The 14,022-nt window shown below is 41.2% G+C and overlaps 1 protein-coding gene across 1 annotated transcript in view; it reads right to left on the reverse strand.

Moving 5' to 3' along the window:
- The window catches only part of SWAP70 (SWAP switching B-cell complex 70kDa subunit), a 53,650-nt gene that overhangs the window by 21,498 nt on the left and 18,130 nt on the right, over nucleotides 1-14,022 (reverse strand). Inside the window, exons 3-6 of the mRNA XM_015410365.1 lie at nucleotides 9,905-10,078; nucleotides 8,369-8,596; nucleotides 2,587-2,733; nucleotides 315-423 (exon numbers count right to left, since the gene is read on the reverse strand). Of these exons, the coding sequence (XP_015265851.1) occupies nucleotides 315-423; nucleotides 2,587-2,733; nucleotides 8,369-8,596; nucleotides 9,905-10,078 (658 nt within the window). The remainder of the gene's footprint in view (nucleotides 1-314; nucleotides 424-2,586; nucleotides 2,734-8,368; nucleotides 8,597-9,904; nucleotides 10,079-14,022) is intronic.

A 14,022-nucleotide genomic window follows, 5' to 3' on the forward strand; every position in this document is an offset into this window, starting at 1 on the left:
GGGGAGAAGAAAGAAAGAAAGAAAGAAAGAAAGAAAGAAAGAAAGAAAGAAAGAAAGAAAGAAAGAAAGAAAGAAAGAAAGAAAGAAAGAAAGAAAGAAAGGAGGCAAGCTGCCCCGTGACATTCTGAAAACAGAGTTTAGCTTATTTTTTACCTGGTTCAAAACAAAAAGCCTCAGAAAGCCCACAAGTCATGCTCTAAATGAGCACAACATCATGTGGGCGTTCCCTTTAATTGGGGGTGCTTCCCTCTCCCCATGTGGGGAAAAAGTCCCTGTGTGGGAAGCAGCTTCACAAAGTGAAATTTTAACCTTACCTTGAATCCACTCCTGCTTCTTCTTCTTATCAGAAGCACTAATTTCAAAACATTTCTCTAAATTTTTTATAAGGAAGAGACATTTCTTTCCATCTTTGTCAGGCAAGGCCTAAAAACAGAAAATGAGTATCCTATTAAAACAGTAATACACAGCACTGATGGAGACATTGGCAAAGATGTTACTTTTGGTATTTCAAAATCAACAAATGTGAATATGGAATGAAGAAAAGCACAACACACAAAGAATATATATATATATATATATATATATATATCTCCCCGCCACCATCCCCCTCTAAAGCCACTAACTGATAAGGTGATTCCCCCAAACAAGCTAATAATAAAAACTTCAACATTTCAAACTCTTTTTCATTTCCTGGTACAGATGCTGGGATCTCCACATTATCTGTTCAGAGACATATCTTAGAATAATAGATCATATCCATACCTCAGTGCCAATATGCACTGGTATTGTAGTGAGTGTTTTTCAAAAAGGAAGTGATTTTTTTTCACACTGGACCCTCTTATGTCAAGAGCTTAAACTCTGCAGTAGAAGCTGCACCACTCCTATAGTCACTGTCATGAGCAATATGGAAATCAGGAGACAAATATGAAGGCTGAAGATAAAGGATATAGGATTGCAAGGACTGAGCATAACACAGGAACACCTTCAGTCCCACAAAGAATATTTGAAGGGACATATGGTTAACACTAGGGATGGGCACAAACCGAATTACAAACTGAAATTCATCACAAACCAGGCCTGGTTCATGGTTCGCAAACCTTGGTTCCCTTTAAATGGCTTTTGGAAAATCTCAAAAAAAAACCCTTCCATTCTGCTGGCCTTGAGGAGCTGCCCCCAACAGAAATGAGGGAAGGAAGATCCACGAATCTCACAAACCTGAACTGGTTTGCAAAGCCGGGGAGGAGGTTCATCCTTGTTCGTGGGTCCTCACAAACCCCGAACCAGGATGAGCCTCCATTTTCCTGGCTCATGCCCATCCCTACTTAACACAACCAGTACTTATGGTTACCAACTCCAGGCTGGGAAACACCTGAAAATTTGGGGGCAGACGCTGGGGAGAAAGCTTAGGAGGCATGTGATGCTGTAGAGTCCACCCTGCAAAGCTGTCATTTACTCCAGGGGAATACCCGTCGTCTGCAGATCTGTTGTAATCCTGGGAGAACCCCAGGCTCCAACTTTACCAATACTACTTGTTTATTCCTAAATTACTCAGCATCTTTGATTCATAAAAATGAAAGGGATTATACATCTGCTAAGGACAACAGGGTAACTAGAATGGAGTGACAAGGCTACCTACTCTAGGCACAACCTGGGCAGAGGTGAAAACTGGGTTCCAAAGGATGATAATATATTTATAGCTATTATTGTAATGCTTTCTTCTGGTTTGGGATACTTAAGACATGTTTTCAAATCAAAGATATGAACTTGATGGGAGTTTTACTGAGAGCAATAACCAAGGTCAATGGCGCTTTTACACTCTCTCATTGACATTTTCTCGGCAGGCTAATATGGCAAAGAATGTTAGCTACTGAATACTGCTGCTGAGAAAGATAAGAAGTGGAGATAAGCAGACTCTAGCAACTTACTGCTGACTGAACAACAGCATTGTGATTGGCAAGAACTTGGGGTTTTAGCAGCAGCACCTTTAAACAGATGCACACCATTCTCAATTTATCTACGTTTACTACCTGGGAGCCTCCTCTAAGCATAAAAATAACCAATTTTACCTTATCATGGATTCTCTCTAGTTTAATAGTTTCATCAACCGAGCACTTTACAAACTGCTTTTTAAGTGTGTTATGTTCTTATTACTGTAAACTTATAATTTATGCAAAACTGCTTTTAATAGAAATCTGATGCAATGCAAAAATCCAGCTTTTCACATAACACTCACAAAAGGACCCATTCTATCCAACTCATTTTCTTTTTCAAGCACTGGAATAACAGTGTGCACACAGATGTCATGGAGAAAGCATGCTCATTTTCTTTGTGCTACAAATTCCACTGGGATTACTGGAGCAGCCCGCATAAGCAAGAGATCTTGCATCCTCTCTGCGTGCACATGGTTCTCTATATTAGGATATAAGAACACAGTGCTAATTTTATATTATGTTTTTAATGAGGATTACAAACACAGGAATAATCCTATAGGTTGAAACAATTATTTCCTTTGAAGGAGTACTCTCTGTTGTCTGTCCTCTAGGAAAACATTCCAGTTACTGCTTCAGAGTTCCACTGTTATTTTACCTCTACGCTACAGCTGTCATCCAGAACAATGTCTCCTCTCTTGTCTTTTAAATCTTCACTCACATAGTATGAAATAACATTGGGTTTTAACAAAAACCATCGTTCCGTCCAGTTTTTCCTTCTATGGCCCTTTTTCCACATATAGCCCTGTGAAATATAAAACGATTCAATTGAAGGCCTTTCCATTTACATTTACATTAACATTAGAATTTCTGGCTTCCAGTTTGAAGTACAAATCCAAGTACAGTTAATGAAAAGTGTTTCAATTTATTTCAATGAACAGGGATCAGGCTCTTTAACATCTTTATAAGCGTTTAGACTAAAACAGATGAAAAGTCACAAAAGATGAAAAATCATCAAGGTCATTCCATTTTCCCTCCCGGTGTGGGAGTTTTAGAATTTCCTTGGTATAAAAGAAGACATTTATAACCCATGCAATTTGGAAATAATAAAATGGCAAAACATTAATTAGGTTAACAACCTTGTGAACATGAAGAGACATGGTTTTGTACTAAACTTGAAGAAATCAAATATGTAATGAAAGGTTGAGAACAGATATATGGCTTTCACACAACTTTTCATTTTATGGCACGACTTCTCCAGCTGGCATCAACCTCAAAATAAAACTACAGGTCCAAACAGTTGAACTTTTCTTAAGGTATTATAGTCACTCGGTTCTACAGAGCCAACCATCATCCACTGGAAAAACAAAACACCAGCAATACAACTCTTTGGGCACATCTGATTAGGAATGTCCAACACACAACATTTATGGTTTTAAATTATATAGTCAATTTTGAAAGCTCAGAAAAAGATTGCAAGGTAGAAGAAAAGAGATGCAAAAGTGCATACAAAAACTGTGTCACATAGACACTACAGCCCATTCTCACTATGCTATGGTCTCCTTATTGCCATGTAAGTGGACACATAACTAGAATCAGTTCAGTTCAGAGTGTATAGTCCACAGGAGCCAAAGAAACTCAACAAGCAAACTGTGTAGATGTCACCCAACCACCAAGACAATACCCAGATATATGAACAACTTCACAGAATCATCCACATTATTAGAAAGGGAAAATGCCAAGAAGAGTACATTTTCTTCTTTTCTCTATCGTTTTATTTTTTAAACAGCATGTAAGAATTTGGCACTACCTTGCTCATGCCTCAACTGGATACAAATAATGAATGCAAATGTTGAAACTGGTCTGTTGTACATTTAAAAAGACAAGAGTACCTACCTACTTGGTATATCCAGTTTGGGTTAAGCTATTCAGAATAATATTGCACAGAGAAAGAAAAATGAAAGTTTAAACATAGGCCATTTGATTATTTATACAAACTCATGATTGACGTTTTCTAAAATGATATTAAGAAGAACCCTTATTCACTATTCGTATCCAGTGCTTCATTAATACTCTTATTGCTTGCCCTTAACCTCCTGCTCCTTAGCAACACTACCACTAGATTACTTTTGTTTAAGAAAACAAAGAGATACGACAAAGGAAATACAGAAAGGAAAAAGGGTTGCATAACATAATTGTATGTATCAAAGATGATTATATATAACAAAGTATAAAAGACAGAAAATGTTTCTCCCCCTTCAGGGCTCTTTTTGTAGCAAGAACTCCTTTGCATATTAAGCGACACACCCCTAATGTAGCCAATCCTCCAAGAGCTTACAGTAGCCCCTGTAAGAAGAGCTCTGTAAGCTCTTGGAGGATTGGCTACATTAGGGGTGTGTGGCCTAACATGCAAAAAAGTTCCTGCTACAAAAAGAGCCCCTTCGTTATATTGAAAAATTTTTTTGAAACTGTCTATAAAGTACAGTGATCCTTCTTTCGGTTGGGGTGCATTTATATTCAACATTTCACATTTCGTAACTAATCTGTTTTGCAGCTACATTATTAGTTTCATCAGAACTAGATACTCACTTCTCCATACTCACTATTGCTTTTAGCAAGTAAATAATTATTTCTGTTTCTTAAGATGGTAACCCTCAAATTCTTGTTTCCAAGGGGGATCAGAGAAGACATTGAGTCCACAAGACACTTAAAGCTTAGCCAATCAAGTCGGTGAGAGAGGGGAATGTTTTGCCTTAAGAAGCTAACCCTTTCCAGTTAATATCCAACTGAAGAACCAGTAGAAGCATTCGGACAGATGTTTGCTTTTCTTCTTTGAAACCTGACATATGAACTCCAGGAAATGCAGGACTAAAACAGTTTTCTTAAACTAATAGTGGCAGAATGTCAGTCTTTCTGCCTCGGAGCTGATTCTTTTTGGTGCTCTTCTTATTTTTATTTTTATTTTTTTGTTGCAAAGCAGCAGAAGTACAGAAAGAGCACAACAGCATCACGGCACTTTCAGGCTGGAGCCCCTGGCATCAAAAAGCTTTACTGTAGACATAGCCAATCATCACCACCTTTGCTCTGTTATTCACCTGCTCGAGAAAAGCCACTGTTATTCATCATGGGCTACTAATGGTAAACTTGAATTACATTATATTCAAGTACAGACTGAGCCTCAAACATAAAAACTATGTACATAGGAAATTTATGTATCTGGAACACAAGGATTGTGAAAAAAACACAAATAGCCATCTTTGACAATGCATCCTTTGCTGTTGGGCAGAAGAATTTCAAGTCTGGACCAATTCGTTTATTCTGGAAGTAAACCCACACCCATCCAGTCTATTCCATTCTCTCTATTCACAACATAATAAGCTTCCTGGCTAGACTAAACACTGCCACTGAAGAAACTGCTTTTATTTAGAGCTGCATTTAGTTTTTCTATTTATTGCCTGTCTTAAACTTTGATTTTAAATTGTGGTTTTTATGTATTTTTATGGTTACTGTTTTGCTTACATCATATGACGCCTTGAGTTCCATAAGATAGAAAGGCAATTAATAAACATTTTAAAATAAATAAATAAACCTATGAAACATAGGATTGGGATTTAGGAATGATGCTTTAGGCACAGCCTATCTTGCATCTTTGAGCAGGAGTAGAATTTGGATGTCCACTAGATTCTATCCAACACTGCAGTTCTACCTTATTGCTAGAAGGGCCTCTCTCATGTGAATTAACCAAAGGGCATTTCATCTCAATGACACACAAACTAAATTTCCCTCTGGAAATGCCCATGTATCATCTGATTATTAATGGTTAACTGTGCAGCAAAGCTTAACAATTCTGATCACGGTACAGTTAACCACTGCTTAAACAGGCTCCCTCGCTTGTGCACCTGGGCCTGAGAAGACTTTTGCTTCCTCTTTATCTGCCACAGAGATGCATGTTCCTAGTCATAATAAAATCTGCTTCCTCCAGTTGTAACTGAGCAGCTGTAGACTTTAAGAAGCACTGCATACTCTTTGTAGAATGTATGCATCACCCAATGAGAGTCATAGGAAATTCTGCAGAACTTGCCAGTTGCCTAATTTTTTGATCATTCCATATATTAAAGATCATCACTATATTACACACCAGTTAAAGGCAGGGGGGGGGTTTTCTGGAGGAATGTGCTGGAACGGAGTTCCGGAAACTCTTTGACAAAATTATTTTTAAAATGTTTAAAAGTCCATGAGTTTTCAGTATACAGACTGAAAACTTCGTTTCCCTCTCGATCGTTCCGGCACCTCTTTTTAAAAACAACAACAACAGCAACAAAACCCTTGGTTAAAGGTAAACCTCTTTTGTAAAATAATCATCTGCAAAATAAAGTTCTTCTCTTCCTGTATATATATGACTTAGGGGTGCCAATGCTGCAAGCAGAGACAACTGTATAATGGCCGAAAAGAACATGAGTTTTTCAATTCGTATCAGGTTTCATTCTTCCCTATTAAAAGAATTACTTGTCTAGCTAGTCATCAAGTGACGGAACAGCATTTCTGTGATGTTTTCTCTCACCTGAAACAAGACCTTTGTTTTTTCTGGCAAGCCCAAGGGGAGCTCACACAGGACTGCAATTCAAATGACGCTGCATGTGTGAAAGCCAGAGAGACCAAACATTGTTCACAGACGGAGCTTTCGTACAATTCAACATCGTTTCTAACAAAATAAATATTTTTTTCATCCGAAACAGTCTCACATTAAACAGAAAGAAGTCAGTGATGAAAAAGAGGCAATTTCTACAAGTGACTCCTCTATCACTGTATACTGCACATATCTGCAATATGCAGGGGTCATTTCGTAGAAAAAGAGCTAGGGGGACTCATTAGCATAACTCATTAGCATATGCCACACCCCCTGACATCACCGGAAGTGTGTCCTCCCCTCAGCCGGCGGCGACCTCCAGCGGGCACCAGAAGGGAGCTCCAGGCCCCGCCCTCCCGCACCTCACCTGGGGGGATGGCGTCCCCCGCGACCCCCCCCCCCAAATGCCCCCCGCAATATGTAAAATCCATGCCAACGAGAAGAAATCAGTTCTCCAACTTTCTGTCCAATATTAGCACTAACCATAATTTTCCCAATTCCAATATCACAGCAAACTGTGATGCAATGAGAAAATAGAGGAGGAGAAGCTCAATAATAAAGAGAATGAAGAATTTTTTGAAGAATGGACAGATTTTAAGGAGTATATTGAGAAAAACCGGGATGTTAAAAATAATTTACTTTGCTTTGATAGTTATTAAGAGTGGGAATGATAATAGATAAGGTCGGAAATGGGGAAAAATTGTTACCTGGAATTGGTATTTGAAAATACTGAGAAAAAAGTGTGTGGAATTCTTACTTGAAAATGTGAAAGAAAAAATGTATAATGACAGTGGGACAAAAAATGGGAAAGCTACGGGGAGGGGGGGAGGAGAAAAGAGAAAAGGATATATGTTAAATGAAAAGATGTAATGTTTAATGTGTTGTTATATCCAAAAATAAAAAGTTTGTTAAAAAAAAAAAAGAAAATAGAGGAGGGAACAGATATGCAACTAAAAAAGCAGTTGTGCCTTGACTTGGACTAGAAGACTGGAATGCAACATCTGCACTGGGTCACTATCACAGGAGTGAATTGCAGGAGCACAATCACGAACAAAAAGATAACGTGGGACAGGAAGGTTTTGGCTTCTACCTTCTATACCAGTCCAATGGGGCAATTTCAAAGTTGCAATTTATTGGGGGAGGGGGAAACAATCCCTAGGAAGCATATGTGCTAGGTATGTGTGCTGTAGCCATATATAAGCACCAAAGGCACACACAAATCCACTCTGATACCATGCTGACTGCCCTTTATTGAACTTTTCCCTAATCAAGTATTTCAGTTCAACTAGCGGTTCGAAAGCAAGAAATTGCAAGTAGATAAATAGGTACCACTTCAGTGGGAAGGTAACGGCGTTCCGTGCGCCTTGGTGTTTAGTCATGCCGGCCACATGACCACGGAAACGTCTTCGGACAGCGCTGGCTCTTCGGCTTTGAAACGGAGATGAGCACCGCAACCCCAGGGTCGGATTCGACTGGCTTTCGAGCAAGGGAACTTTTACCTTTACCTTTTACTTTTGGCTATAGGAAGCACTTTTGAGATATTCATACAGCATATAACATTCACATTGCATGATTCAGTTTTGTTTACTAAATATAAATCAAATACAAATCCATTAGGATATCAGAAAAGCTTTTCAATTCAGAAAATCTATATATTGGGAGGTTGCAGAATTCAGCTTATCTTAGTATAAATGTATTTGCCTTTGTACAGAATTCTGAAGGTATTTTTAAGCAAAACAGATAAGATACAGTCCTACGCACAAACAACTGTATTTATGTTAGAATCTTCAGCAGCCATGTAGGAGACTCATACCTGTTTCAATACATCTAATATAAGTTCATTGAAGACTTCATTAATTGCCATAGATACTGTTTGTCTATCCATCCCTTTACTAAACTGACCACTTCCAATGAGCTCAATCAATTCCCAGGCAGAAAGGCCTTCCCGATTGGCATCCAGGCTGATCTTATAATGTTCAAACTGTTCTTGGTGCCACCCTGATCCCATAGCTTCTGCAAGCTTTTTAAGCAGGTATTCAATCTGTAGGGAGACAGATAACATGCACATTAAGCAAACAACCATCAGGCTCATTCCTGTATTAGGATTCTAATCAACTATCCAAAATGCTCCTTCAAGAATGCTTGTGCAACATCCGTGCCCTGTTTATAAAATCATAAATTTATAATTATAAAATTATTTGAAAGCTAGCTTCAGCCTTAGGGCACCAATGCTTCCAGGTCCACACTGTCTTACTGTGCACAAATGACCCAATGTCCTTATTGTTTAGTTGGCAAAGTAAGTATCAGACCCACAAACAAAAACAAGAGGTATGGGAAAATACTGATATCTGCTGGTGAATACTTTTAAGAAGCTCAAAGTGAAAGGTCAGAATTTTTAAAAATTATTTTTACCATTAAGTGCGAGGGCCAACGGACTGCCCCACTGCCACCTCTGCCAGATGCAAATGCTGAAAACAAGTCTTAGGACACAACTATTTCTTATGTTTCCCACTGGCCCTCCTAAAATCATATGAATTACTGCTCAACATTTTAGAATTTACCATAACATAAATACACAATTTGAGCATACTGCTGAATTCATACAGTGAAAGACATGAAATACTCTTGATAGTTGAAATGGATTTAATAAAATGTCCTGGAGCTGCGGTGGCTCAAGTGGTTAAGCCGCTGAACTGCAGGCTGTGGAAGGTCTGTAGTTCAGCAGTTCGAGACCCGGGTTGCCGCATGACGGAGTGTCAGATCCGGCCCTCATGAGTTCGACACCCCCACCTTAAACTGTCTCTCATCTCGTACACCAGATAATGTATTGCTGCAAGGGATATTATCTTCTCTTCTGTTACAGGTTCTAGCCTTCAAAAGCTTATGATTCAAACAGCCTTTAAAGTACCACAAGACTCCTTCCTGTTTTTACTGCAACAAACTAAAACTTTTAACTCACTCAGGTGTATACAATGACCAGGAACTGAAGAGCCATGAAATGAGTATCACACACCCAAGGAAGTTGTTCTTGCTAGAAAAGCAGCTCCATGTAGCCTGACAAACTGCTTTTAAAACTCAATTCAGATTGTGAATGGGACACAAGGCCAGGTATTCAAAGGGGGGGGGGGGACCCCTTCCAGGCTATTTCACACCGCCTTACATGACCTTAACTACTGTGCTGGATCACTGCCTCTACTTGTCAACAGAGCTGCAAGGGCCCCAACACTATGGCTAGTGAGGATTACTTCCACAGCCAACTTAAAAAGAAAGTAAAAGACAGGAAAAATACAGGCATTCTAGACAAGGCTAGAAGAAGAATCTTTGGATGCTCAAAACTTCAACTGCTTACCTCCTCAGGTACAATCGTTAGTGGATATTTGTCCTCAGACAGGAAATTGAAGATGACCCACACTTTAAAAGCATCATCATCAGTAAGAAGCAAAGTACTCTTTGGGAGGTTCTTCTTTGCACACAGAGTCCAACACATTTTATTAAATTCAACTTTGTCAAAGTTTCCCTGAACCTAGACAAAGAAAAACAATTTAGGCAGCTAAAAGACACACAATATGAAATACTGGTAAAAGCAGCAGGGATAAATCTGTAGAGACAGAACAGTTTTCACAAGAAACCTAAAGCGAAAGAGTCAGTGCACTTAACAGGCCTCCCTAGAGAAGATATTCCAAGTTGTAGCACCAAGACCCTACACCTTTGACACTCATCTCCTCACCCCACTGTAAGTAACAATTGCTGCTTTGTGAGCACTTGAGTGACAAACCTCACAGCCAGGGCTTTTTTGGTAGAAAAAGTCCAGCAGGAACTCATTAGCATAATAGGCCACACCCAAGAGCAGAAACTCATTAGCATATTAGGCCACACCCCTGACAGCACAGCTCATTAGCCTATTAGGCCACACCCCCATGTTACCAGAAGTGTGGTCATCCAGCCACGCCCACCTTTTGCTTCTTATTCTGTTTCCCTTGTTTGTTGTCAAAACCAGGGCTTTTTTGTTGCAGGAACTCCTTTGCATGTTAGACCACACATCCCTAATGTAGCCAATTCTAATGAGTTTCTACTGCTGGGTGTGGCCTGTTCTGCTAATGAGTTCCTGCTGGGTGTGGCCAACTTGGGAGCCAGCCAGAACTCCGTTCCTGTGCGTTCCTGCCCCAAAATAGCCCTGCTCACAGCAATCACTCACTTCTAAACTTAAAATGCTACTAGAGCTTTAAGACTACAAGAAGAAGGTAATAAACCATGCATGTAGCCAGTTCAGCACTGCTCTGTGTTCAACACAAATGGCTGAAAAAAGTACCTGCAAAGGCTGACCTTTCAGGTTTCATACACAGCCCTCCCTGACTTCATTATGCCTGCAGGAGAATGATCCTTCAAGTATAAAAAGCAAGCTGTGCAAAGTTGCTGATAATCTGCATCCCTTGCTACATCCCACTGCTGCTATATCCCCTTGCGCTCCCAGTACCAGGCTGTATTCATTTCTGGAAAGTCTCTAACTCAGTCTTGTGCATGGTCCTTCAAACAGTAATAAAACCACGAGACTTTAGGACAGTTTTTGATGTATGACAACTTATTTTTAATTAAGGGTATTAGCAATACAAAATCCATTCTTCATTGAAGGAGAAGCTTGCAGCTCTTCGTTTCCTTAGCCAAGCTGCCAGCCTGGGCATGTTTCCATGCTCTTTCCGTTCATCAATGTAGACTCTGTGGTAGGGCAACTCACTCTCCCTCTGTGCTAGATAAATAATTCATTTGCAATCAGGAGCACAAGAGGAACTATTTCAAAAGCTTGACCGGTTTGGGCAATGAGATTTACATAGAAGAAATGAAGCAGGATAAGAGATTTCCTGTTGAGCCAAGAGCGCATTGTTTTCTTGCACAGATTGTCACTATTACTCACAGGAAAACAACTCGTGCCCTTTTCATAAATTACTCCCAGATTGAAAATAAAACAATGCATTGAACACTGGCAGGAAAAGTTTCTAGTCTTGAACCAAAACAAGCAGCAATAAAAAATATCTCTAAGTCAAGGGCCCCAGTCACACGGCAAAGTTGCCACGGGAGAGGCACGGATGGTGAGCGGATTATCCGGGCGTGATCAAACCCCAACATCTGGGAAGTGGAGCGCACCCATGGCTTGCCGCCGACAATGCGTGTTAAAAAAACTAGTACCTCCAAGGTACTAGTAAACGTTTGCCACAGCTGCCTCCAGACGCCCATGGTGTGATTGCACCAGTGCGCGGCATTCCCCTCCGGTCCCTCGTTTACCCGCTGGCGCCGAGGGAAGGACCCGTGGTGTGCCGCCGGCGCGTCTGATCACGTAATCGCGGATCAAACTGCACCGAGGCAATTAGCCACGCCTCCCCCCCCAATATCCGGCCCGTGTGACCAGGGCCTTTGTTACTTAAATCTGTTATACAAATGGTCCCCTTTCAGTGTTTGAGAAATGCTGACTCCTGTCCACTCAATGCAATGAAAATAATTAAAATGTTAACCCACAAAGGGATTAAAATTACTGGCATGCAAGCAGTCCCACTAACAGACAAGTGCCCAAGGCACCAAGTAGCTCATGTACAGAAAGAGGTCTGTGCACACTAATCAATGAGGAGAGGACATGGTGAAGGAGCACACGTGCCTTGCATGTAGAAGGTTGCAGGTTCATCCTCAGCATCTCTAGTTAATAAGAGGGCATCATTAGCAAGGCTGCGAAAGATTTTCTCCTGAGACTTGAGAAGAAAAATTGATGGGGAGAGGACATAGCTTGGTAGTGGAGTATATTCTTCGTACACAGAATGTCCCAGAATTAGTCCCTGGCAATCACAACTAATTTTTAACTATAGGATCTCAGGCAGCAAAGCAGAAAATACTGAGCTAAATGGAACAGTGACCTGGCTAAAAAGGTGGCAATAGGGTTGCCAAGTCTCTTACCTGCAATAGCAGGGGGGGACATGGTCCCAGTCTTGGAGTTTCGCACACGCGCTCCACAATTACGTCGCCCAGAAGTGGCGTCATCACACTGGGCATGTCGCAGGGCAACGCTCTAGCAATCGCCCTGAAAACTCTATGGTACCATCAAGTTTTCAGGGCAATTGCTAGAGCATCGCCCTGCAACGTGCCCAGCTTGATTACGTCACTTCCGGGCGACGTCATCGCGCTGGGCACATCGGCCTGATCTGGCCACTTTGGGGGTGGGGGTCCCCCTGCCAGCCGGATCCAGACTGGCGGACTGAGGGCCCTTTCGGCGGGGGAATCCCCGCCCACCGGGGGGACTTGGCAACCCCAGGTGGCAACTTTATACCTTCAATAACCTTTTAGCAAGGGGGAAACCCATTTATTTCCCATGATGTTCACTGCCTGAGAGACAGTATTATCAGCTGACACTATGTGTGTGGGAGAAGGGGAGGAGGTGTGAAGTGACGCTATCACTTCTCTTCTCTTGACATCTAAGATAGGAAATCAAAGGTAGCTAAGGCCTCCAAACTGGCTGTACTCATCAAGTTCACCACTGTGCTTCACAACAGCCAGACATTAGTCAAACAACACAGATAAAATTAAATGAAGCACGCAAACCTGATCTTCTAAAACCTTTGCTGCAGTCAACTGTAATTTATGTTACAGAACAAGGAAGTATGCTGTTGTTGGGCTTTCCCCCTCATAATCTGTAGCTTTTCTGAGAAAAATAAGTTTCCGTGTCAGTAGAGGGTAACTAATCCATTTGTACCTCACTTCCCAAACTGTGCTGTGCATATTGGAGGGGGGGGGGAGTAGGGTTTGTAGAAAGATATTCATTTTCTCTTTAAGTATCAAATTAGTAATTGCAAGTTTCAACATCAGACTACAAGGCAGTTGCTGCCTGTCTCTGACCCTTTTTTCTAGGCCTGCAATAAATTCATAGGTTGGATCAGGGCTATTTTTGGGCAGGAACGCACAGGAACAGAGTTTTGGCTGGCTCCAGAGTTGGCCACGCCCACTACAGCCAAAACCTCCGTATGCTAATAAGCCGCACCATCAGGGGTGTGGCCTAATAGGCTAATGAGTTTCTGCTGTTGGGTGTGGCCTATTATGCTAATGGGTTCCTGCTCTGGTTTGGATTATAACTAGAATTTCCACCTGCACAAGGGAGAAGGCAATTTTTAACAATTCCCCTCTCTCACAGAAAATGTCTTGACCTCCCCCCCCCCAGCTATTCCTGGGAGTCCTCCATCCCCCAGAGCTGCATTTCTGGGGACACTTCAGGATGCGGCAGGAGGAGGAGGCAAGGAAGGCATGCTTCTGCAGGTGGAAATCCTTCCGTCCATGTGTGCAGCAGCAGGACTCCATTTTAAGGACTGCTTTGTACACTGAAGAACTTAATTCGTACCTTCTTGTTTACCAGCATCACCCCCTGATTCGTCAATGAAGTCCATGCTTACATTCTAGAATCGAGAAGCAACTTGTCCCTGAAACGGACAACGGCTT

The sequence above is a fragment of the Gekko japonicus genome, unplaced genomic scaffold (genome assembly GCF_001447785.1).
Source record: "Gekko japonicus isolate JY-2015 unplaced genomic scaffold, Gekko_japonicus_V1.1 scaffold1697, whole genome shotgun sequence".
NCBI classification, from domain to species: Eukaryota; Metazoa; Chordata; class Lepidosauria; order Squamata; family Gekkonidae; genus Gekko; species Gekko japonicus.